Genomic DNA, 26,447 nt, shown 5'->3' on the forward strand with positions numbered 1-26,447 from the left:
AGCTGCAAGTAGGAGAAAATAACTGAGCAGTTATTATCAACCCAAATGAATAAACTGTAAACATATTGTAGAAAACTAATTAAGGTAAAAATCCCACCTATTCAAACTGTCGACAACAACTGTGTTGAAACTGTGATAAACTAAATTAACCTTTTCATAATTTGTACTTATAAAGCATCATTACTTCAAATTATGTTGAATTTTGCAGTAACAGTTGGGATGGAATCTCTCTGTTAGATATAAGGAGTACTTGTGGCACCTTAGAGACTAACGAATTTATTTGAGCATGAGCTTTCGTGAGCTACAGCTCACTGCATCTGATGAAGTGAGCTGTAGCTCACGAAAGCTCATGCTCAAATAAATTCGTTAGTCTCTAAGGTGCCACAAGTACTCCTTTTCTTTTTGCGAATACAGACTAACACGGCTGTTACTCTGAAATCTGTTAGATATGAAAATGACTGGGCATCAACACTTAATTTACATCTCTAATGCATAAGGTACAAAACTAATTATCCAAAAATTAAAAGTAAATCAGTGAGGTAATTTAGGATTTTGAAGCAGTCAAAAATTATAGGCCAGATCCTCCACTGCTGTAACTCTCGGTAGTACAACTAAAGCAGGTTCACACCAGCTGACGGTTTGGCCCTTCTTCAATTGTCTTGAAAAGCTGAGGCCATTATTGATCCAATGGCACCATTCACAAGAGATGCCAGTTAGTTCTTGTAGGCTGGCAAAATTCCACTGTGGTTAATGACATTTTGTCTATCTAAAATCCTCCTTGCAGTTTCAGTGGGATAGGGTATTCAATTCCTCTGCTAGGAACTGTCTATTGTTACTATATACTGTTAAAACAGCTGAGTTTCATTACAGAAATGGATGATTTCAGTAGCAGATGAAGCAATCCTAGTGTAAAATTTGTAAAATTATTTGGAGAATGAAAAGTGTTGTATAAATGTAAGAAATTATTTCTGAGATGTCAGGAAAGGGGGGATCAGGAGAAACTGACTCCTCCCCCCCCATCCCCCCGCCAACTGCTGAGGTATGCTCTAGTTGATTCAGCTCAATTCAAACATACTCAAGAGCCAGGAAGAAGAAAAATACAGCGTGAGAATGTCTCAACATGATCTGCTGCTTCATGTTGCATCAATACAAAACAATACTTAGTCAAACTGATGCAACATCATCATAACAAACTGCTGCAAATATGGCTCTCTAACACTCCAAAGACGAATACTGCAAATTAATTCATTTATAGTCATTTAAAAATATGCACAATGCCGATATTTTTCAGTAATAAAAATCCCAATGATTTTGATTGGGGTAGCCAACCTGCGCCTGAGAAGGAGCCAGAATTTACCAATGTACATTGTCAAAGAGCCACAGTAACACGTCAGCAGCTCCCCCCAATGCCTGCTGGCAGTCCCATTGATCAGCACCTCCCCCTCCATCCCCGTGCCTCCCACAGTGTGCAGGAGGCTCGGAGGGGGAATGGGAGAAGCAAGGGCAAGGCAGGCTCGGGGGAGGGGGTGGGAAGGGACAGGGCCTTGGAGGAAGGGGTGGAGTGGGGACAGGGCCTGTGGCAGAGCCAGGGGTTGAGCAGTGAGCACCCACTGGCACACTGGAAAGTTGGCACCTGTAGCTCCAGCCCCAGAGTTGGTGCCTGTACAAGGAGCTGCATTTCAACCTCTGAAGAGCAGCATGTGGCTCTGGAGCCACAGGTTGGCCACCCCTGGTTTTGATGGTAGCGAAGTGAAAAATGTTGTTTACCTTACAGGCCTTTAACACTGGGTTTCATATTTCAAGAGAGATGCAGGTATCTGACATAAACATTCCCTATCTGGCCACTATTTCAATTTTTGGCCTGTAGCAGCTGCTTACTTTTGCTGAAAGTCCTTGATCAATTTCTTTGCTTTGTTATATTTCTTCTCCAAAGCCTGATACTGGCTTTGAGTCTCTTTGAGGTGTTCATTCACAGTGTGACACAGGGTTTGGGCCTCAATCCAGTAGCTCTCTAGTTTCATCATCCTTTCCTTATTCTCCTCAATGTTCTGTTGCAGCTGGGTCTTCTCCAGTTCCCATCTCACTTTCTCATTCTCTGCAGCCTGTAGCTGGACACAGCAAATACAGTGGCTTGAGAGTAAATAGCTGCATTAAAAATCAGTAATTCAAGATGCTTTGAAATACTGAGAGGCGTGAATAGCAGTCTCTTAATGATTATAAAGGCTGTGCATTACTAATGCAAAGAGCATTCCTGTACAATGAGAAAAGGAGTACTTGTGGCACCTTAGAGACTAACAAATTTATTTGAGCATAAGCTTTCGTGAGCTACAGCTCACTTCATCGGATGCCGATGAAGTGAGCTATAGCTCACGAAAGCTTATGCTCAAATAAATTTGTTAGTCTCTAAAGTGCCACAAGTACTCCTTTTCTTTTTGCGAATACAGACTAACACGGCTGCTACTCTGAAACCTGTACAATGAGAAATTCTAATACATGTTTGACACGGAAGAATAAATAAACTTAAATTAATTTGAGTCTTTTGCATCTGGCATCCATTGCAGCTTCTATGCTCCCGTTGAATGTAGTAGCATTTTAAGACTTCCAGCTTTCTAATGTTGGTGCATTCTGGTGGTGTGCCTGGGACATAGTGGGGCACTGGGAGTGTATTTTACCTCATGTATCTGAAGCAGGTATGTTAGAAAGCACTATGGACTAAGAAACTCAAGATTTTTTATTATTAGAATTACAAATTGTAACTTCCATATTTGATTTTACCACAAAGCTATTTAGAAAACAATGGAGGAAAAGCTAATTATCTCTTATCTAGCTAACTGCCTTCTTTTTGAAATCAGAAACTCTTTTGAACTTGAAATTTATTGCACCACTTTTCATGCAATGATAATTTCTTAGTCATAATCTGCGTAATTTAGAAAGTTAAAAAGGCAGATTCGTATCTTAATACATTGAGAGAAGTATTAGTAGAGATAATATTAAATTTTAATTTGGAAGGTTTTTTTAATTAAACAAGTTTTAAACCCAATATTTCAACTAATTTTTAAAGCAGTTATAAGAATAGGAAAAATCTGGTTCTAGTTTATAAATCTTAAACTTGGTTTATTTTTTAAATTATCAAAGAGATGATACTGATAGAGAAAGTCCATTATATTTATTGGGGTCTGTCTTGCAAGGGGCTGAACACTCTGTCCATGATCCAGCCAAGCACTTAAGCACCTGATTAACTTTAAGGCTAAGCACAGTGGTGATCCCACTGAGTGAAATCTTAGACCCATTGAAGTGAATGGGAGTCTTTCCATTGGTCCCACAGACAGGATTTTACCCAATAAATTCAGAGTAGTTAATCCTTTTGTATCAATGGAAGAAAAGTGCTAGGTAAAATCTAGATATTATTTATTATTATTAAAACTAACTGCAGGCTTAAGTGCTTGGCTGGATCAGGGCCAGATTTCTCAGCACCTTGCAGATTAAAGTCCATACAATTTACAAAAAGCAAATAATGTTTTATGCACTGCCTATTTATTTATCAACAGCAGTTAACTTGTACTGGCAAATCTGTGAAGATATCATAAACAATGCACACAACAAACAGAGTAACCTATTGTTACTGACTGAACCTATTGTTTTACTGGCAGTTTAACAAAAACCAGCCCTGGCTCTACTAAAAAGTAAGGGACAAATGTGTGGCAAAGAAAAAGACAATGACTCCAATCCTGCCACTGGTTCTGCAGAGATGAATGCCTACGTCCAGGATGTATTACAGGGAAGTCAATGGGGCTGTGCATGGGCACAAAGGTGTACCCATGTAGGTGCAATTGCTGGATCAGAGTCTAAACTGGAAGGACAGAAAGAAATTTCTGGCTTCCTAAAATGAAAGAACAATGAGAGTTCACATAAAATAAAATTACAATTGCCTTTTAACAGTAATCTTAGCTGATCTATTTGATAAACACTAAGCTAATTATATGATGGGTGTGGATGTTTGTAAGAAAAAAATCAGCTGAATCCTTTTTCAATTTTAAAAATTGCTCTTTTGTCTTCCTTTTATTTTCTTCTGTAATGTATATAAAATGTTATTGTAAAACCTATTACTCAACCACTGAATCATTATCAAAAACTGAACTCCTCGTAAAGGTTACATTGGTATTAAAAGGCCAAACATAAGAAAATACATTTTCTGTATATTAATAAATTAAATCTAATTTCTAAGAGCCAAGTGTGAGATAATTTCATCCATCAAATCAATCAGCTTTTGCCTTTTATAACACATTTTAAACTGTATGCAGTAGTTTCTCTTGTATGCAAAAAGCAAATATTGTATCCAAATAAATTAATAGTTAAAGGAAAGGAAAATGCCAAAAGTCATAGGGGGAGAATAAAATAGTTAGTCTTCAGATCTCTACTGATCAGAAAACTATTAAGAAGGCTACAATTATTGAATATAAATATGATTTATGGAATTGTTAAAGAAAATGAATTAGTACAGTATAAAGCTAAAAATCTGTCTTTTAGTCATTATGTTATCCTTCAAAATGCACATTTAATGAAAACTAGATATTTTAGCAATTTCTCAATAGCTATGCTTTAGATTTTACTGAAACGTCTACTGGAAGACTTACACCCAAATAAGCTTAATTTGAGTTTCATTTTAATTAGTCTTTCTTAGTAAGAACTTTGGTTTACATACAGATATGTGTCTTCCATCAGATAAAAGGGAAAAAAATCAGCATGAATTAACTATGTATTGATCCTTACCTTTGTCTTCAGCTTTTGGATCTCAGCCTCTGTAACTGCATGCTTGATTTGCAACTAAAATTAAAAGCACAAAATAAACACGTGAACTAAGAGATTGAGTGCTCCAATATTTTTAAAGCTTGTGCTGCCAGTTGAATACCTTATTACACAGCAGAAGGCCTAGAGAAGTGCTGCAGTGCAGAACATTGTAAATTAAAATGTCTAGCTTGCAAAATGACTCAGTCTGTGCAACCTAATTAAAGACAGCGTTCTGCCTAACCACTCATAATTTCAGATTAGGACACCCAATCTGTCTGGCAAAAAGAAACATCCTGCACTTAAAAAAAAAAAAGAAAGAAAAAGAAAGAGAGATGAAGATAGCTTTTATCTTGCTTGGTTTTGCTCTCCTCTGATTTGAATGTGAAAATATCCCAGTGCACGCTGGAGTTCATAGAAAGTCCCATTGATTGGATTAAGCAGGCATGTCACAGAAAGCAAATACAGAAACAGATGATTTAATAGCTCCAAATGATAGAGAAGCTTGCAGGGAGGATTCCATACATACAGGTATCACATGCAAGGGAGAGGAAAAAGTGGCGATCTTCTCATAGGTCTTGTCTCCACTGCAACAGTTAGCTTGAGTTACTCCACTTGACCTAGACTAATTAGAGTGAGGGCAGCCACACTGCAATACAACACTCGAGCCACACGAAGTGATTGGATTAGCATCTGATGAGCAGTGCTAATCTGAGCTATAGCCTGTAGCTGAGTTCACACTGCATTACTAGCTTGAGCATCAGCAGCACTCGAGCATCAACCTATACTTGATGGAGCATCTAGCTTTAGTTTAAAATGCCACTTAACTAAACTAGAGATTTCTGTGTTTGGAGTCAGGTTAGGGTCAAAACTTGAGTTATAGTTCAAGAGAACAGTGCAATGAAGACAAGCGCTCAGTCTATAGTTTATGCACATTGTAGTTTCACTGGATCATCTGTGACTGTGGGAGTCCCGTGGAGAGGGATTATTTATTTTAATATATATATTTACATTTTCAAAAGACTGCCTATATTTATCCAAATGCAACTTTACCCTAAGGTATCTTAACCTTTATTATTAGGGTCCTAGCAAATTCACAGCAATGAAAAACGTGTCATGGACAGTGAAATCTGTTTTCCCCCCATGACATCTGGTCTTTTGTGTGCTTTTACCCTATACTATATGGATTTCATGGGGAGACAAGTGTTTCTCAAACTGGGGGTCCTGACCCAAAAGGGAGTTGTGGGCGGGGAGGTCACAAGGTTGTTGCAGGGGGTCACAAGGTTATTTATTGCCACCCTTACCCCTGCACTGCCTTCAGAGCTGGGAGGCCAGAGAGCAGCAGCTGTTGGCCAGGTGCCCAGCTCTGAAGGCAGCGCTCTGCCAGCAGCAGTGCAGAAATAAGGGTGGCAATACCATACCATGCCATTCTTTGATTTGCGTTGCTGCTGGCAGCAGCGCTGCCTTCAGAGTTGAGCTCCCGGCCAGCAGCTGCCGCTCTCCAGCTGCCCAGCTCTGAAGGCAGCGCCGCACCAGCAGCAGCACAGAAGTACGGGTAGCAGCACCACAACACCCCCCAACCCCCAAAGTCCTTTTTGGGTCAGGACCTCAACAATTACAACACGGCAAAATGTCAGATTTAAATGCCTGAAATCATGAAATTTACAATTTTTAAAATCCTATGACCGTGAAATTGACTAAAATGGACCGTGAATGTGTTAGGGCCTATTTATTATAGATTATGAAGGCTGAATGGCAGTTACTTCATAGTTAAGGTTGGGGTATAGTTTGTACTTAACGCAGCCAGCCTCTTTCTTTTGTATGAAAAACAGAGTGTGTCTGCTCCAAATGTGCAATGCATAGTCTCTGCATAATGCGTAAATTTTCTGAGGATTTTCAAGTAAATTTTGTTAATTAATTTCCAAATCTAATCAAATCAAAACAAGGTTCAAAAGTTTGTATATAATGAGAGTTTGTACATATATCTAGGGTTATGTAATTATGTTATTAACAAAAAATTATGTTATTCAACACAACTGAAACCTTATGTTATTCAACACAACTGAAACCATGCTTAGCCATTGGACAACATGATTTACATTAACCACTTCCATTTTCTAACAGGGTATGCAGGAGCCTTTTGGACCCATTCAGGAGAGGCGCAAAACCTTTCTGTCACATGCAGTAATGCTCCCTGCAGCTGAAAATGGGGATTAACACAGAGTATGGGCACTGGGTTTTTCCTAGCCCCAGGCCATTTGTGCTATGCTGGAGAAGATTAACTCTGGCAAAAGGAACGACTGCTCTCTTGGAGACCAGGATGTCTATAAAACAGGTCAGTCAGTTCAGGGCCAGAGCTCTTGAGCTGGCTGAATACATTTCAAAGTTAGGATCTGTGGCAAAAGCAACAGCTACGATGATCAATACCAGCATCTTTGTGAAAGTGCCCAGCTGGCTCAGGGGTTCCACTTTCACAACAAGGCACTGGCATGAAGATACTTTGCTTCATAAAAATAATAGCTACTACTTTGTTACAAGTATAACTCTATAAAAGCTGCCAGATTATAAATCCCCACTCCCATCCCCCGCATTAGGCTCTAGCTTTGGCACATTACTAGGGACAAGTGACAATAGTGTTGGTGTGACTGTCCAGAACTGAGCAGAAAGAATAGTAGAAAGCAAATATGGTCTGTATGTGGGGGTGATGACGGTGGTGGTGAGCTTGGTGAAGCAGATGCTGGAAGGAAGACTTCTCTACTGGGGCAGAGATGAAGTTGTGGTGTATATGGATGTTGTGCTAATGGTCAGGTGTGTGTGTCTCTGATGCAAGAGTAAAGGTATGTACAGTTAGGTGCCTTATTTTTCATTTCCTTATTTTGTGCTAAGTATGTTATTTATAGATCAACTTTAACTGACACACAATGTACTGTTTTTGCATATTACTATCGATACTTCCTCCAACAAGAATTCCTCCTTTTTCAAGGCTAGGAGAGGAAAGTTTATGGGCCAGATCCTTGGATGGTATAAATCAGGATACCAGCTATGCAGATTTACACCAGCTGAGGATCTGGATCTATAATTTAAAAAGAGTTTCCCATTATTTGGTGACTCAAAATTTTTCCACACAATTAGATGACTCAACTGTATTTTATAATTAAAAAGAAAGAAAAAATATCTAAGGGAAGCTCTCCTGAGGGCTAAATGCTTATCCAATTGAGTTACAAAAAGCCAATAAAGATGACTCTAAATTATATGCTGTCATCTGCCATTCCTGACCAGGTAAGACTAGCAGAGAGATAAGGATTTCTCTGCATGCACATTGGCCCCAGTTCTGCAATCAACGGAAGTTTCATGCACAGAAGATTGCAGGATTGGGCCTAGAATGTAGAAGGAGGAAGCTGAGCTCTTGCCAATAGTACAGCTCTTTAATGTTCTTGCATATTCCGTTTCCAATCTATGGCTTTGGGGCACTGAGGAAGACAACATCCTGAGAAAGAGAGGATGAGTGCAGGTGGCAAAGAGAATGCTTTTGTGCGTATAGATATTTTTAATATATCTTTTCTTTCATACAATTACAAAGATTGGGAATGAGTCAGATAAAACAGAAACAAGTGCCTTCCTAGCTCCAATAGGAACATATAACTTAGGTTAGTGGTTCACTTAATTCACTTCACCTGCGTAAAAGCCAAGTAGTAAAACGTTATATGGGTGAGATGTGGGGAGATGGGCCAGGGAGACAAACTCTGTTAACTCTAGAGTGGGGTGCACAACTGCCGTGCAGCTTTCGATGGCTGGACCAGCAGTCACAGCTGCTCCTTCACACTGGCACCAGTCCCCACATGGTGCTTAACCAGTGATCCTCACTGCCACAGTACCTCCAAAGAGCTTAAGTGGGCCTTCCACCCTTCGATCACTAGATGTTGGAACTATATCAGGAAAGGAGGAATTTTTGGACTCTTCCTTCTCTGTCCAGATAGGAGTGGAGGATTTGCAAGGAAGATGTTATGTTTAGTATCTACAAGATGCATCCATAATGTGTCAGATTTCTGAGCTCCTTCACACCTGGGTCCCTGCACTGCAAGGCCTGGATCAGGCTGGTAACTGTGAGTGGCTAGAAGAACTATTTTTCCTGCGGGTGGAAGAAGAACAGGAAAAATTAGAAGAGAGCCACCTCAAAAATATGGTGTTTGTGCAAACACCAAACCTTTACTTAAATATGCTATCTCACTGCCTTGCAGTAAGATGAGATGAAGGGGAGGATGGCTGTATTAGACTACGTCCTTTCCAGAGGTAATGATGCAATGGAAAGTTCATGATTTGATGCCGTGGGCCATCTGCTTGCAGCCCCTCTCCATCCCTCCTATAAAAGGTCACAAGCAAACAAACTATATTTAGACTATTATTAAAGAGACTTATATCAAACAAACAAACCCAAAGCTGATGCATAAATTACAATCTGCTCAGGTACAGATGGTTTTATCTGTTATTTTTATGCTTTCTCTTATTAAGTAAAAAATGAATACTGATCATTCAGTCAGATCATTGAATCAGCACATGGTACAGCAGATCCCACTGAGGTAGAAACAGAAGCAGAGACTTTTCTCACAAACATACCAGCGTGTAGACTGGACATTTGGAATGTTTTTGTTTGGACAAAAGGAATTATGTTTTGCAATACAGAGAGCAAATATATGTTTCTCTTTGACTGAAGGTAGAAGTGTAATGGACCTTTTAGTATATTTGTGTTTTAGTACTAAATTAGGTGCTAGGTAAATGGTTTGTCAAGCAAATCTGGATCTTAGATATATCATATGCATGTTCCTTGGGGGGAACGGTCGTGTATGTTTCTTTCTATGTTTTACACAATGCCATGTACATTCTTGGCACACAAACATTATTTCAGATTTTTATATATAGCACCATAAGTTTTTCTAGTGCTATACAGGATCATTGTTAACAATGATACTTTACTTTATGTAAAGTATTTCATCCTCAAAAGTGCTTTACAAATATTAACTAATTTATCCTCTTGACAATGTAAATAGTACTGCCAATATTTTATCAAGAGAAAAAAGGGTTTAAAGTGGTTTGTGTAAGACCACAAAGAGTCTGTTTGCAGATCCAGTGTTACATTTTTGTATTGCAATAGGAAAGAAACTACCTAAAAAAGTCTCTTTTCAAGTTCATTCAAAGTTCAAAGCGTGCTTGGCTGTGTAATTATGTTTTATTTTTGCCTACAAATATGCGTAGGTTACATTAAAAAAATCCAAGAAAATATATGTATGTATTCCAATTTCCTTACTAAAAGAAAATTGTGTGACAAAAGTATAAGGTTCCTAAATAAGAGACATGTCAAACTTATTTGAGCATATTTTTCATCTGCAACAGTTGAATTCAATTCAACTTACTAGGTCACACTGTTATGTTTGAAGATGATGTCCAATCCACTATTATTCAATACTGTCATATAGCTCCATGATAAGAAGAAGAAAGAATAGCTCCTCTCTAACTACAACCCCAGCAAACATCAGCGTGGGTAAGAATAGCACCAGTAGCACATCTAATGTTGAACGAATTCAGGGCAAATGCCATTAAAAACATGAACTAACTCTAAGTCAACAAAACTTAGCTATATCCTGTTAAACGCAGACAGTGAACAAACAACAAGGCTGTGTTCATATTTTGCTTATAACTATGTTGGTTAGCAATCAAAGATTCAGCTGTAATATAAGTAGGACTTATGTGGTTACAATTTCCTTCTCAAGCTCTCTTAGAGCCACCTGGATTTGCAGCTTCCCAACTCCCTGATTCTGATATCATCTACGCTGGGACTTTGAGTTAAGTAAACTAGTTCCATAAACAGTTTAAAGCCAGCTTGGGCATATTCAAACACAGTGTAGCCCAGTCCACACTGGCTGGCCTAACCGTTTAACAGACTTAATGGGAACTATGTTCAAGCACAGATTTCAGGGTAATTCAATTAAAGGCCCACAGCTTGCCCACCACTGCTTTGCACTTTGGATAGCCTTTTATACAGAGAGAACAAAATGGATGTAAACATTACCAGATCAGAATGGAAGCACTTTATTAAGCACTGTGCACTCATATTTCAAACAGTTATCAATGACTACACAAGATGCAAGGTAGTGGAGAATCAGGCCACCAGTGTGGACAGAATTCAACACAGCAGCTCACCATTGTCTATAGTCTGGGATTTTAAAACCGGGGTCTTGAAACCAGCCATCACGATGAGGAGAGTCAATGTCAAAATGTGCTGAAAAACTCCTTCCAGAGAGAAACACTTATGAACAATAAACACCTTAAGGCTGAAGAAGATACCAGCTGAGTGAGGAATGACACAGTGACTGGTTACCCTCTATGTCTAACTCCCAGTGCCAATCATATGTACTTATAGAAAATAAGAGAACTGGCTTTGGGAGGGCAGGGAAAACTGTTTCTTTTACATCTCCCCGCTGGCCCCAGGAGGGTGCTGCCGCTCACCTCCCCCATGAGGCTCCGGCTGCTCTCACCCCTTCCATCTTCACCCTATTTAAAAAAGAAAAATGGACTTTATTGTCACGGTTCTTGGCCCAATCGCTCCAGCCACGTGGGGAGCACTAATTGCAACCGCACATGTCTCACGTCCCCATTGACATCACACTTTGTGGAAGATGAGGCACAAACCATATCAAGAGCTCAGAACCTAAAGTACAGTGGCACTAGAGCTGCTATGTCTGTCATACTTTGTGAGTGATTCACTGACTGCAGCTAACATCGCTGACCCAAGCCAGACTTAGTACTAGCAGGCGCTGTGCGAGCCTCCTCCCCACCCAGCACCATCAAAGCACCTCAACCCCAACCTGCAATGTGCCTGCTTCTCCAAAAAAGGAGCCTTTCTTAAACCAACTGCCAGACGTGTCGCACTGCAGTACTCTTAAGAGTGATTTTGTGATGTGGGTAGAAGGAACTAAGAGAGTCCACTACATTCATTGTCACTGAAGTGTAGCCCATTTGTCTCTCAATGAACTCCAGATTCAAATCTTAAAGTAAACATTTGTTTAGAAAGACAATCGATCCGCCAGCAATGAATTAACTCGCAGCTTCTTCTCCTAGCTGAAAAATTGCAAATAAAGTGCTGAGACATAAAAGGATTTTTTGTTGAAAATTTATTAAACTGTAAATCATTCTAATAAGGAGCAATATTACCGATTCATGCTTTGCAGAGCCTTTGTCAACACAACAGATATCTGGCAACAAATTTTAAAAACAACTGAGAAAACGGGTCTCACTTATTTCAAGCATGACTGCTTGAGCCATTTACAACTATTGACTATACAAATAAGATGGAAATCAATTCTGTTATTCAAAGAGAAATCCAAATAATTGAAGAATGAGATTACTAGAACCAGTTCTGTCTCAGAAATCTCGCCCAGTTGTCCATCTTACCTCTTTGAATTTGTGAGCAAGCTTGGTGGTGTCCAGTTCGGTTGGGGAAAACATGTCATCGTTCTCAGGAAGATCAAACACTTCAATGGCCATGTCACCTCCTGGAAGGACAGGTCCCATGTCTTCATCTTCTTCATCCGTAGCATATTCCCCTGTCTTAATATTATGGAGTTAAAATATTTCAGTTATCCTCTTATTAGACATGGCTTGTTTGCACTGTAATTAAAAAGTTAAATCTGTAACACCTGAACACTTCCATATGCTCACTGAGGTTAGTAAGCATGCACATACAGGATTCTGCATGCAACAAAGGTTATATTCTCTCAGATCTGGCACAAGCAGTTAGGAATCTCAGTAGTAAAAGTACAGCTCAATCATAATGTTTTAGTGCACTGGGTTACAGGAAAACAAAAACATAAGTACTGCAGCATTTTCAGAAAAAATCAGTCTGCCTTTATAAAGCTGTAGTTTAGTGGCTCTCCATCTTTTTAATAGCAAGACCCCTGCCCTCTTCCATTTAACAAAGGTTTAGCTGGGAACTGTTCTCATTTAGCAATATGGAAAGGACAGGGCTGTGCTGACCCCTGGCACTTGTTTATAAGACCACTGGAGATTGTGACCCTTAGGCTGAAAAGCCACAGTGCATTTGAATATCGGGTGGTTTATTCATTATGTCTGAATTCATATAAGCAGCATAAGATCTGCATGAAAAGATACTTTTCTGAAAAAAAAAATCAATGGGGGTGAAAAGCTGGCCCATTGTAGTCAACGGCCAAATTCCCATTGGCTTCAATGGGGATAGGATTTCACCCTGTATGAGCAACCTGATTTCACTGGTTTTGAACAAGAGTGGTGGGTGTTTCTTGGGTTGGTGAAATGTGGTTTGTGGAATGAGCACTCTCTTACAAGATGGAGAGAATGCTGAAAAACTATAAACAATCTTCAAACCATTTCTCAAAAATGGGAAATACAATCTAATGTTAATGAAGAAGAAAATGGCATATCATTATTGCAGAACACTCCCAGGAGTTCTAAACTAACATGTAATAAGGACAACTCCCTTTAAATTAGAATCTTAATTGACATCATGTAAATGTTAATAATATCTGTGATGTGCTGTACTTACAGTTATGCTGTTATGACAGCTGGGATTGGCTGGTCAGAGAGCTAATCTAAAACTTCCTATACTCCAGTGGGTAACAAGGAGAGTGGTGTGGGAGATGTTATGCTGACACTAGGGCATCCAGGTTTCCCCCACTCTGAAGGACTCTTCAGGCAGCCAATTAAAAAGGCATTCCAGCTGCTCTGCATTGCTAGACTGGAGGCCAGAATCAGGCCCTAAGAGTCAAGGTTCCCGAGTTCAATTACCATTTCTGTCACTGACTTGCTATGTAAACTTGGAAAAGTCATTTAACCTCTCACTGCACCACAGCTTCCCCAGTAAAAAAGGGAATAATAATACTTACCCACAGAAGTGTTATGAGGTTTAATTAACATCTGTAAAGTGCTCTCAGACCCTCAGATGAAAGTGCACAGCATTTCAATCACAAATCTATTCTCATCAAGCTCGAAGTAATTGCTAGTGCCATTTTTTATTAATACATTTTAAATATTGGGGGGAGATTTTCAAAGGCACAAACAGCATTTAAGCACCTAACTCTTATTGCCTTTCAATGGAACTCAGATACCTAACTGCCATTTGCACCTTTGCCAAGCAACCCCATTATTTAAACAGTGCTATACAGCATGTTAGGTGTTTTACACACAAGTATGAACAATATTATTGGCAATGAATATATAATAAATATCACCACTTTTCACCTATATAGCAAATCTCACAGGAAATTTTAAGATTTATAGAAAAAGAAACCTTATTTTCAATTTAAGATTACTATAGAGAAGAGTAAAAAAAATGAAAGTTGTAAAATAAAGAACTTGCTAGAATCCTTTCAGTAAAAAGAGGTATTAAAAGAACTTATGTCATCCCTCTGGTATGACCAATCCTCACATATTAGTGTGGATTAGTGAAATGTGAACATTATTCCTATGAGGTCTAATTCAATATACCCATCTGTAATAATGTTATACATTGTGTGTGTGTGTGTGTGTGTGTGTGTGTGTGTGTGTATACACACACAAGTATACACACACACATACAATATATATATTTTACATACTTAGTATATTCTATACATATACATATTTTATACGTATTCAGTGCTGAAACGGGATCTTCAGAACAGTTACATATTCCTTCAAATTATTTTATTTATTTATCCTTCTTTTACTGCTTTTAGTTTTGTATCCTTCACTAGAATATATTCTTAGAGCTCACGTGAGTACCATTGAATTTAAGGAGACTACTCACATAAGCAAAATTATTCATATTCATGTTTGCAGAATCAGGCAGATAGATAGAACAGAAACTTTATTTTCCACCAAATACTGGCCTTTTCCACGTAACAACACATTTATTGTTTTCCTGTTTCTAATGATGCTGGAAATTAGCATAGATTTATTGATTTACTTTCTTGTTAGTGCACCAGTGTTATCAGTGGAAACACCTGGCAAAGGAAACACATGGCACTTGCTCCAACTCCCAAGTCTCTGGGCAGGGCTCCAACAGAAATCTGGGACCAGTATTTGTTAGTGAAATTCTGTGGCAGATGCCAGTAAAGTGAGTTTAAACATTGTTTTGGTTAGGTCTTAATTTCAAACTTGCAATTTAAAAAATAGTATTTTTCATGTGTTGACTATAGGATGCTGAATTTAATTTTGTTTTTACATATACAGACAGATTGTGAAGGATAGTCTCAAATCAGATCATCAAATTTTAAAGGAGGTAAATTTTTGGGAGCCTAAAATACCAAAGTCTCTTAAACCTAAGAAAATGACTATCCTTAGAACTAAATATCAAAGGCACGGATTTTTTCTTCACTAGGTAGCCAGGTTGTCAATGTAGTCTGATGTGAACTTGGTTTTCATTGGGTGGGAAAATTTGTTTTGCTCTGGAGTCTTCAAATACGCAGGCACTGCATTGTATGTTAAGACACTATTTGAAAGGAAACTTTCTGTTTCTATTCATAATAAGCTAGATCACAAACAAATTCAATTCGTGCAATGTCAATTCTGCAGCTGTCGTTCTTGGCAGGTGCCACAACTGACAGCTCCCTCACCTGATGAACCTTCTAAGTTCACCAACTGGAAGTCTTCTCGTTGCCCCACAATTCCTCCCTTTAGGGATGCCCCTCCCAGTATCCCACACCTTCCAAAATTCTCCCCTCTACTAGCCATGATCCCCACAAACATTAGCTGGTGTTAACTGGAAACATCCCTCTCCCCTCCACAGACAGCACTGGCTGAGCCTATAATCTCTCCCTTCTGCCATATACCACATATTCCAAACCTTCCAGACATGGAGGTGTTAGGAGAAGAATAGAGAGCTGACAGGTAACAAGCCATGAGGAACATAGCACAACTGCCATTTTCACCGAGAGGGACCATGTCTGGGGGGCATATTTCTGAAGACCTGTGATGGGCATGGCTAAACGGAGGCAGAGATGGGACCCTCAGCCAGTGAACCGAAGCCTTATCTATGCAGCAGCTCACACAGGTTTAGATAAAGGGGCTTTTAAAAACTGATTTGCTAAACTGGCAAAAAGCCATATGCAGACAGTCTTCATTTGGTTTAAGAGCGGCTTATACTAATTTAGCTTAAGTTGACTTACAAACCATTATTAAATAGAAAGAAGAGTGTTTTTAAACTCATTTAAGTTAAGTTGGGGCAACAGTTTATTGTAGACAGGCTGCAGAGTTTCGCCAGATGAGGGTGCTGTCAAAACTGACTTTCACCCCCTCTGAACAGATAGGTGTAAGGCAGCACTTATGTAGACACAAAGGAAAAATTTACATCAACTGAGGGTGGTTTGTGTGCACCCACACAATAATTTCTGCTTCAGCTGATGGAAAACAATTGTTTGAAGCAAAAACACCTCCGTCCTCTAGTACAGACAAGGCCATAGGCTGGTATTTGAACAAAGTATAGAACATGACAACGGCAGTGCAATATCATTCGTGACAATGGGCCTGTTCATGCCCTCTCTGAAATAAGTGGGAGTTTTGCTAACGACTTCAAAAGAGGCAGAATTATAATTAAGTAACTAAAGAATGCAAAAAATGTGTTTAAAAAAGTACAACATGGCAATTTAAGGGAACACCTGATGTATATGTCATGAACATATACTGACTGATTAATTAAGTCTGCTGCCTGTTATGTCACATAAAACTATTATTAGGTTGTTCAGACCCTGTGTGAAGTTAATAAGCCATACACGAAAATTTAATTAGTGTAAAAGTAGCAGCAAAGCACAGACAAAAGTTATTTGCTTCAAAATAACACACCTTTTTAAGGTAACAATTGTTATTGTTATTGTAGTTGCCTGAGGCTCCTTGAAATTCTCTCTCAGTTTTCTAAAATAGTTGACAACAAAAAATAAAAAAAGAATTCTTCTGTACGGTACCCAAATGAGAAATTATATTATGCACTCTGACGGCAAAAGTTCAGTTCATACTGTCTTCATGATGGCTGAAATTCTCCCCTATACGATTAGGTCAGCGAAAGGCCTATTCAACACTTAAGTTTTAGGGTAAACCAGGCACTTAAGTGGTATATTGGCCTTTTGTTAGCTCTCTATATCAGGGTGGATTTCATTTGATATTATTCAATCAATTTTGCTGTACACTGCAGCAGATAATACCATAAAATGATCTTTTAAAATGTGAATAGTAACTATTGTATTTTTCCATCTTAAATGGAAAACATATTAATTCATATAGCTTAATAGTAATAATAAATAGAGTGGCCCTGACTCTCTTCTCATGTATACTGGGGGAAATCGGGACTAATTGTCCAATGAGCATAATTAAGATCACACTCGGGCTTAATCTTTTGTTTATCTACAAGTCTCAAATAGTGATGAAATGATACTTAATGGACTATGGACATAGTTTAATGCTACCTCTTCAACAATTTTTTCTGACAGCTTGCACTCAGCTCACCACGTGAAAGACACTTGAAGTATACTGGAGTGGTGTCAACTACCACTTTCACAACAACATTTCTAGTTACTACAATTGGAAACACTGGATTTGCTTAACAATTTGCCCCCATTTAAAAACAATCTTTCGGTATTTGGATATTAATGCAAATAACATAATATTTTGCTTCTTCATGTAACTCATGTCATTTTCTAAACTGGTTCTCACGTTACTTTGAACACTGATAAAATAAGGATAAAAACTGAAAACCTATTCAGACCATTGATGTAATTAAAAAAACTAATGATATTTTACTCAGCTGTCAGCAACCCCTCTCCTGGGACCTTACCATCCCCTTCTTCGAATGAGGGGGAACGTAGGCTGTAAAGGAGGGGGGGTTGGGCCCCTGCCATGACAGTCATAGGAGCCCAAACCCCCTTTCCTCTCCTTTCAAAACACCTCCTTTAAATCCTTTACCAAACTATTTATCTGATCACAGTTCCATTCCCCCCAGAGCACTGCACCGGATATCCATCCCACACTTACATAATGAGTTGCAGCATCATAGCCTAACTACCATTCCATGCTCGCCCCAACTAAGCTCCCTGCCCCGCTTTCCCCCGAATCCACTGTAGAGAAAACAAAAAAAACCTCACTCTGCCTTGGCCAATCTGGCAATGAGGGAAAAATTCCTCCCTAGTCCCCCCGATCCAGGAAGGAGTGGCTAGCGCAATGCCCACAGCAGATCCTGATATTTCACCACTTTCAAGGGTAAGAGGGTCTGCTGCCCCGCTTGGTCATGGTGAAAGAAGGCTTTTCCCCTATATAATCTCCCCACTCTTCCAGTTACCTGGGAGATGAGTTAGTGTCCCCTTGATGACCCACTCTGCATTTGCAGCAACGTCCGTGCCTCTCCGTCCTTAAAGAGGTGTATCCCTTTGCCTGGTGAGCCAGACAACCCCCCCCCCCCAACACACACACCCCCCGCTTAAGGTGCAGTGCGGTGATTGTCTTCAATGGTTTATGACAAAATGCAACAGGTGGAATGACTAAAACAGGTTTGGAAGGATTAGATTATTATCAGTAAATATCAGTAAATGGCGATTTCACCGCACACACGTAAACCGATGACGAAATATTTCCATTGATAGTAACAGAAATCTACAGACAGGCAAAGTAAGAAAACTGTTGCTTGAAAGCTTATTAGAACTTGATTTCAGCGTATCTATTTTGTATACCTTGACTTGTGATGTTGACAATTTGTGTTTAAACGGTTATAAAGATTTAACGTTTTGAATCTTGTCTACAGTCATTAAATAATTATTGTCTGATCCCCTCAATTTCTCACAATGGTGAAAATTTAAATCTATAAAAATCTATAAAAAATAAAAAATGCTTAAAACCTATAATTTTGCATATGTATGAAAATTTAAATAGATTAAAAATAGAAAAAATGCTTAAAAATAAACATAAATATTATCCATTGAAATTATAAAATAATAAAAACCAAATTCTGCCAAGCCTAAATAAAACAAAAGAGAGGAGGGAAAGGATAATGACAAAATAACAGTGAGATGAGGCAATTTTGCAGTAGGTCCCACCTGAAAGAAGGCACCTCCAACAACACAGTACTTTCTAACACCATTCTTGGGGCATTAGGTCAGAATTGACTCAAAGGAAACAGTGTCACCAGCTGAATCACCAACAACAACTGTGACCCAGGGATCTCTTGGTGACAACTGGTAGAGGGCACTGAGGTATTTAGGGTTACAATGGATCCCCCACGTCTGGTATCTATGTACTAGCTGGTATCTAGTTCACCAAACAGTCGTATAAGATCTCTACTGAAAGCCTGTGTCACACTGGTCCTCATAATCACTGTTAAATGTATGCACGGGTAATATAAGGAGTTATGTATATACACTGAAAATGATGTTCTTAAGGTCTGTAACTTGGGGCTGGTCACCAAAAGGTGAGAAACAGATTTTTATCATAGAATCATAGACTGGAAGGGACCTCAGTAGGTCATTTAGTTCAGTCCCCTGCACTCAAGGCAGGACTACATAATAACTAGACCATTCCTGACAGGTGTTTGTCTAACCTGTTCTTAAAAAAATCCAATGATGGAGATTCCACGACCTCCCTGGGCAATTTGTTCCAGTGCTTAATCACACTGACAGTTAGGATGTTTTTCCTAAGATCCAATTTAAGCCTCCCTTGCTGCAATTTAAGCCCATTGCTTTTTGTCTTACCATCAGAGGCAGGGAGAGAGGCATTTTAAGGGGTTAGGGAGAAATTAAGGGGATTGTATGGCTAAAGCCTGTTGGTGTCAGAATGAGTATATGTGTACGTTGTGGGTGTTGGGAGATGTAAATATGAGGATGCTGAACATGCACTTCAGTAAAGGCTGTACATGATGTGGGTTAATCTGCATTCTAACTCGTGGGGGTCCATCAGATACCCAAAAAGAAAAAAATAGATTAGATGGAAGTTTCAAAACAACACTTCTTACTAGTTCATTTAATGGAGGCTGAGGATGATAAAGGACAATTGCCCTCACGCATCTCTCTTCAGAAACCCCCAAAATTAATTACTGGAAGATAAAAAATAATCATTTTCCCAGAGAGAGAATAATGCTGCAGTGTATTAGCAAACCAACCTCCTTTCCTTAATATAGACACAGCAGACACCGCCACAAAAGAGCAATGCTTACAGAAGTGTCAATCAACTTGATGTTCACTCTCCTCGAACAAAAGGATTATTTTAAATACATGCTGAAAAACTTAGTGTGACTTTGTTCCTGAAAAAGGACACATGCTAAAATTAGTAAATAAACACTTAGAGTTGGTGGAGAGAGAGAGACAGCAGATCCAAGTGTCTCTTTGTATAGAAAATCTAGACCAGATCTGGCCCTGCACTACTAAGCTGTGCTAATGGGAGCAGAGGATTTAGGAATCTTGTCCTATGCAACAGCAGGACAAGATTCCTACCAGGCATTCATGAGATTCATAGTCATATACACCAGCTGGCTAGTGCATCACTGCCCCAAGTTGAAGCAGTCTTAAAGATCTATATTGATTAAAAAACATATGCACTTCAGTGGGGGCATTGTTACATTTTTGAGCACCATAGGAATATATGTATTAGTAAAAACAGGTGTATGTTTTTACAGGCATGGTACAATAGATTTAGCTTTCATATGAGACTGTTTCCACTCACCATTATCTCAGAGCATGTTAGAAAGAATGAACTGGAAATCGAAAAGGGAACATTACAAAGTAATGAATAGGAGGAATGCTAACAAGTATATTACCTCATCATCATCTGCATCATATTGTGCATAATGCTGTTCCAGGAGCTCTCTCTGGCGACGCTCTTGTTCTAGGGTCTGGCTAATCAGCTGAGCAACCTCACTTACTTGTCCTGGCTTTTCTCTTCCAATTACAAACCTGCATAAAACATTATTGAACAAGATTATTTTTCAGTCCTTTCTCAAGCTATGTTTGATTTTTGGTCAGAGCCAGGTGTACATTAACTGTGCAAAATATCTGATCTGGCTGTGACCATATGCAAACCCCACTATGTAGACTATCCTTGCCAGAGAAAAAACAATATACACCAGACATGGTGTGACCAGGTCACGAAATGACTGTGTTAAAAAAACACCACCACCACTAACAATGCTTGTGAAGTCTGGCTCCAAATTCCCCTTCCACAGTGTGTGAACCCCATGGATTTAGACCCAGAGCAGAGCAAATTTGTTACATACATCATCTACTCCTGAGGGAATTCTGCGCCACTGCGCAATGCAGAATTTACACAGAAATTAATGTTCTGCACAGAATTTCCTTCCCCCCGGCCCCACAGAAATGGGCTGCAGAGCTGCTGGCCACCACTAAGGGCAACTGGACCCTGCACAGCCTGGGTCCCCAGCTTGCAAATAGAAGACACTGCTGGGGGAAAGGAGAAGGGAGCTGGAGGGCTCCCAGCAGCTACAGTTCCCAGCATATTCTAAAGGAAAGAGGCAGCATGCAGGAATCTCCACACAAGTCTGGGACCCAGCATCAGGCTGTTTCTCCCTCTGGATCCCTGGGCTCTGGGGAGTAGGGGATGTGAGAGAGTGGGCTGGGGGGCATCCAGCAGCTAAGTGTTGGGGAGGACAGAGGGTGCAAGTGTGTGTGCTGGGGTACGCCCCCACAGCTGGGGAGCCCCTTAGCTGGGCTCTAGGGGATACGGGGTACGAGTGTCTGGGCTGGGGAGCACCCTACAGCTGGACTCGATGGGGGGGACGAGTGTCTGGGCTGGGGGGACCCTGCAGCTGGGTTCTGGAGGGGAGAGGGTGCCCTGCAGCTGGGCTCTGGAGAGGAGGGGTTGCGAATGTCTGAGCTGGGGGGGGGGGGCCCTGCAGCTGGGCTCTGGGGGAAGAGAGGGTGTGAGTGTCTGGGCTGGGGGGGCCCTGCAGCTGGGCTCTGGAGGGTAGGGGGTGCAGTGTTAGGGCTGGGGGACCCTGCAGCTGGGTTCTGGGAGGAGGTGGTGCAAGTGTTTGGGCTGGGGGGGGCGTGGCTAGCTCTGGAGGAGGAAGGGGTGTGAGTGCCTAGGCTGGAGGGCACAACACGGCTGGGCTCTGGGGGCGGAGAGGCAGAGAAACAGGAACTGGGTTGTTACAAGGGTTTCTTTAACTCTTTACTCCTGGGGGAATTTATTTTGTATCTGTATTGTTACAGACATACAGTAGAACCTCAGAGTTATGGACACCAGTGTTACGAACTGACCAGTCAGCCACACACCTCTTTTGGAACCGGACGTATGCAATCAGGCAGCAGTAGAGACAAAAAAAAAAAAAAAAAAGGAAATACAGTACTGTACTGTTAAACAAAAACTACTAAAAAAAGAAAAAGGAAAGCAGCACTTTTCTTCTCCATAGTAAAGTTTCAACGCTGTATTAAGTCAATGTTCAGTTGTAAGCTTTTGAAAGAACAACCATAACTTTTTGTTCAGATGAACATTTCAGAGTTATGAACAACCTCCATTCCCAAAGTGTTCTTAACTCTGAGGTTCTACTGTATGTCTGTAACAATACAGATACAAAATAAATCAGGTATTTTGAAATAAAATTACCAAAACCAAAAAATTGAAGCTGGCATTATTATATAGTGTTATTTTTGACAAATAAAATATGAAGAATTTTAAAATATTGTGCACAGAATTTTTAATTATTGGCGCAGAATTCCTGAAGGAGTAATCATCACTTCCAATCCAATAACTCTAGCACATTTCCTCCCACAAGCCTGAAAAAAAACAATCACACAGTAGCAGCAGAGAGAGATTTCTGTGGGTTTATGGGGAGAGGAGTGTACTATAGATTCACTGTTCTATCCTCCCCGGCCTGCATTGCATTTCCTGCTTGTTATACACACGTTTGTGGCCCCTATCCCACCCCCACTAAATGTCTCTATGTTTTTGTCCAATCAGTTTGGCTTCTGATTTTAATCTTTTCCCATGGATGCATCTATAGATGATACTAATGCTGTTTTCCTAATTCAAACTGCATTTAAGTTTTCCTGTTATTTCATGAAATTCTATCACTACACTATTCTCCCAAAATTTGTTATTGCTGCAGGTTCGAAACTTATTCTCTTGTTCAGGTTTCCCTTGCTTTGGTTGAAACCCACTGCTTTCAGGTCTAGTTTTTCAGCAATTACGTTTTAGGATCAGCTTTGGTTGTAACACAGATTTTTTCCAGTACATTGGATGTCCTATACTTAGATGCTCGGTGTATTACAGTAGTAAAGACAAATAATCACACTATAATACCAATGTTATAAACAAGTGAGAGACACTTAGGAGTTTAAATTAATCAAAGTTAGAAGAGTACTTTCTCAACATGTTAGAAAGAGGATTAGCTGCTTACAGCTGAAAAACATTATGCAGATCTGTAAAGCAAAATCAGTCCACTGAGACATTCCAAATGATGATTTAGTTGTTTTCTAAACATTTGGGGCAAAAGATGAACATATATAAGACCCTGGAAAGTGCATTATATTCTATGTAAAAGGAAAAATTTGATCTGTATTAGATAGCACTGTGCATTCTTAAAAGTCATTTGGAATTTGGCATCTGTGTAACACAAGGTCCCATGAGCGGATAAACCCATTCCCTCTGCCAAGTAATCTGTCAGTCCAGGGTGGATAAAAAAAAATCAGTGATTTTAAAAAAACAACAGATTTTTTCATTTAAATTGGATTTTGTATTTAAATTAAATATAGCATTATTTTTAAAAAAATAAACCTATTTAAAATTACTCTGAAATTGACAATCTATGTTAAGATCTAAACTTATTATAATCTATTAAATATATAAAATAATATTAAGCAGTATATATTTGATGCCTAATTTTAAAGGAAGTCAACCCACTGAACTGGTGGAAGTCACGGGCTAAGCACCTGGATTCAGGGTTTGTTGAAATGCTAAACCAGCTTTTGACAGCTGTAGCCTTTTCTGCAGGTGCAGAAAGAATATTTTCTTCATTTCAGTTTATTCAGCTAGCTCAGTTCAATGACTAGTCCAGCCAAAGTTCAGAGACCAATTGGGAGTTGAAAAAGCAGGAAAACTTGTTTTCCTCTTCCAATTTATGAATGCAAACTAAGTATGAGAGGGCAAGATCTGCAAGCTCTAAAATCTGGAAGGACATGATGATCGGAAACAATCAGTTCAATTCATTAACTACAAGTCATACTTCCTTTGTGTAAGTGCAAAACATGTTTTGAAAAAACTTGTCTTCTGGTGTATCCAGTGCTTTTAATGTACTTTTATTTAATAACATTTTTACAAAATGTAAAATATGTTTTGTGCATTTTAATCAAATTTGAATTTTCATCCAAATAGACTTTGACAAAAATCACAAGTAAAAAATTAATCATCATCAAGTAAACGATGCATCAGTCACCCTTTTCTAATGCGTTAAAATGTAACTATTAAGAATCTGAACAAATATAAGTTAAGCTATATAACTGCTTAAATAAATAAGTACAGCACAGTGTATCGTCTGGGTTAGCTAAAAAAAGCACCAAATCTAATGAAAGGCTATATCAAGTTGCAAATCAATATGTTTCAGTTGTTACCAACTAATGAAAATCAACCTTTGTTTAGAAAATAATTAAAAAGTACAAATGCAATACACAATTAAAATTCACGATTTAAATCAAGGTTTCTTGCTTGTTGATTTAAATCATGCTTAAAATTGGTGATTTAAATCACTTTGATTTAAACCAATCTACCCATGAAGTCATAGATTAGCAGAAAGGAATACAATCTGGAGATATGCTGCACACCACAGAAGCAAAGTAGCCAAGGATGACTTCCAAAGGGGAAAGAAAGGTGACTAAAATGACCCTGTTTGAATGATAAGGCCAGGAGTCCAAGCTGGAGAACAAAACAAACCATTCACAAAGAACATAGTTAGCTTTCTAATGTCAACAGGAAACATAGGGAGAACCAGAATACAAATCAACATTTTAACCCTCATCAAACCAGTTCTCGAACTGGCACTCTGATCCTGCTGTCACTAAATCTGGCACTGTGACCCGATCATGACAGAGGGATAAAGCATCTCCTTGTGGCCTCTCTGGCCTATCCCTTCCACATATGACATAGCACCAAGCACAGCCTGGTCCTGTCTCTTCTGATCTATAGTTTTAGGGCCTACTCTTCCTCCAAATGAATAAAATGGCCAAACTCTTCAGCGGAAGCAGCACTGGGTCCTTAACATGGTTGTTGTAAGTAAAGATGGAGACCATCCACATTTGTCATGCACTGGACTGTCCTATGAAGCAACAAGTAAAGGGAGAATACAGCAAAAATTAATTCTGGTTTAAACTAACTTAAACAGGTTTTTATTAGATGGATATCACCAAGACATCTGAGATAGATATACATGTGATGGTAATACCCATATGATAAATTGTGGACCCATGTAATACACGGAATTTGTCAGGCACCTCACTGCCCTCTGCTCTGTAATTCCCTTCCTTTGGGATGTAAAACTCCATAACAACTTCACACAGCCATTATGTACATTGTCCGAAGGCCTGGGATGTGCAATATGCAGTCTTGCACCAGCAACAGGTTTAAAATATGATATCTCATGACTTCTTGGGACTAAAAATGGGAGATTTTTTACCACTGAAAAGGGGAGAATTTTATTTTTCCAACCAGAAAGCTCTTGCTTCTAGACCAGGAAGGGTCCTGAATAGGGTTGCCAACTTTCTAATCGCACAAAACCAAACACCGATGCCCTGCCCGCCCCTGCCCCTTCTCTAAGGTCCCACCCCTGGCTCACTCCATCCCCCCCTTCCTCTGTCACTCGCTCTTCCCCTCCCTCACTCACTTGCTCATTTTTACCGGGGTGGGACAGGGGGTTGCGGTACAGGAGGGGTGAGGGCTCTGGCTGGGGGTACAGGCTCCGGGGTGGGGCCAGAAATGAGGGGTTCATGTGGGAGGGGGCTCCACGCTAGGGCAGGAGGTTGGGGTGCAGACTCTGGGGTGGTACCGGGGATGAGGGATTTGGGGTGCAGGAAGGGGCTCCGGGCTGGGGTGTGGAGCTGAGGGGTTAGTAATGTGAGCAGGGGCTCCGAGCTGAGGCGGGGTGTGGGAGGGGATATGGACTCTGGGCTGGGGGTGCAGGTTCTGGGGTGGGGCCAGAAATGAGGGGTTCAGGGTGCAGAAGGGGGCTCCAGGCTGGGACACGGGTGCAGTAAGAAGTGCGGGGTGTGGGCTCTGAGAGGGAGTTTGGGCATGGGAGGGGGCTCCAGGATGGGGCAGGGGATTGGGGTGTGGGAGGGGGTTCAGGCTTTAGGCAGCGCTTATCTCAGGTGGCTCCCCGGAAGTGGCAACATGTCCCTCAGCTCCTAGGTGTCAGGGCGTCCAGGCAGGTCTGCGCAGTGTGCTCTGTCTCCGCACACAAGTGCTGCCCCTGTAGCTCCCATCGGTGGGGACAACGCATGGAGCCTCCCTGGCCACCTCTGCACCTCGGAGCCAGAGGGAGATGTCACCACTTCCAGGAGTTGCATGGAGCCAGGTAGGGAGCTAGACAGCGCTGCCAACCTGACTTTTAATGGCCCAGTCAGCCATTCTGACCAGAGCTGCCAGGGTCCCTTTTTGACCGGGCGTTCTGGTCGAAA

General features: G+C 40.2%; 1 protein-coding gene across 6 annotated transcripts in view; it reads right to left on the minus strand.

Moving 5' to 3' along the window:
• Window positions 1-26,447, minus strand: part of PPP1R9A (protein phosphatase 1 regulatory subunit 9A) — a 250,421-nt gene that overhangs the window by 44,805 nt on the left and 179,169 nt on the right. For 3 of the 6 annotated variants that reach the window (XM_077808077.1, XM_077808080.1, XM_077808075.1), the window contains exons 6-11: window positions 20,582-20,717; window positions 16,633-16,701; window positions 12,232-12,387; window positions 11,287-11,331; window positions 4,771-4,824; window positions 1,879-2,108 (exon numbers count right to left, since the gene is read on the minus strand). In XM_077808077.1, coding sequence (XP_077664203.1) covers window positions 1,879-2,108; window positions 4,771-4,824; window positions 11,287-11,331; window positions 12,232-12,387; window positions 16,633-16,701; window positions 20,582-20,717 — 690 coding nt within the window. The remainder of the gene's footprint in view (window positions 1-1,878; window positions 2,109-4,770; window positions 4,825-11,286; window positions 11,332-12,231; window positions 12,388-16,632; window positions 16,702-20,581; window positions 20,718-26,447) is intronic. The other 3 variants (XM_077808081.1, XM_077808079.1, XM_077808078.1) reach the window with 2 other exon arrangements.

Source organism: Eretmochelys imbricata, chromosome 2 (genome assembly GCF_965152235.1).
Source record: "Eretmochelys imbricata isolate rEreImb1 chromosome 2, rEreImb1.hap1, whole genome shotgun sequence".
Taxonomy (NCBI): Eukaryota; Metazoa; Chordata; order Testudines; family Cheloniidae; genus Eretmochelys; species Eretmochelys imbricata.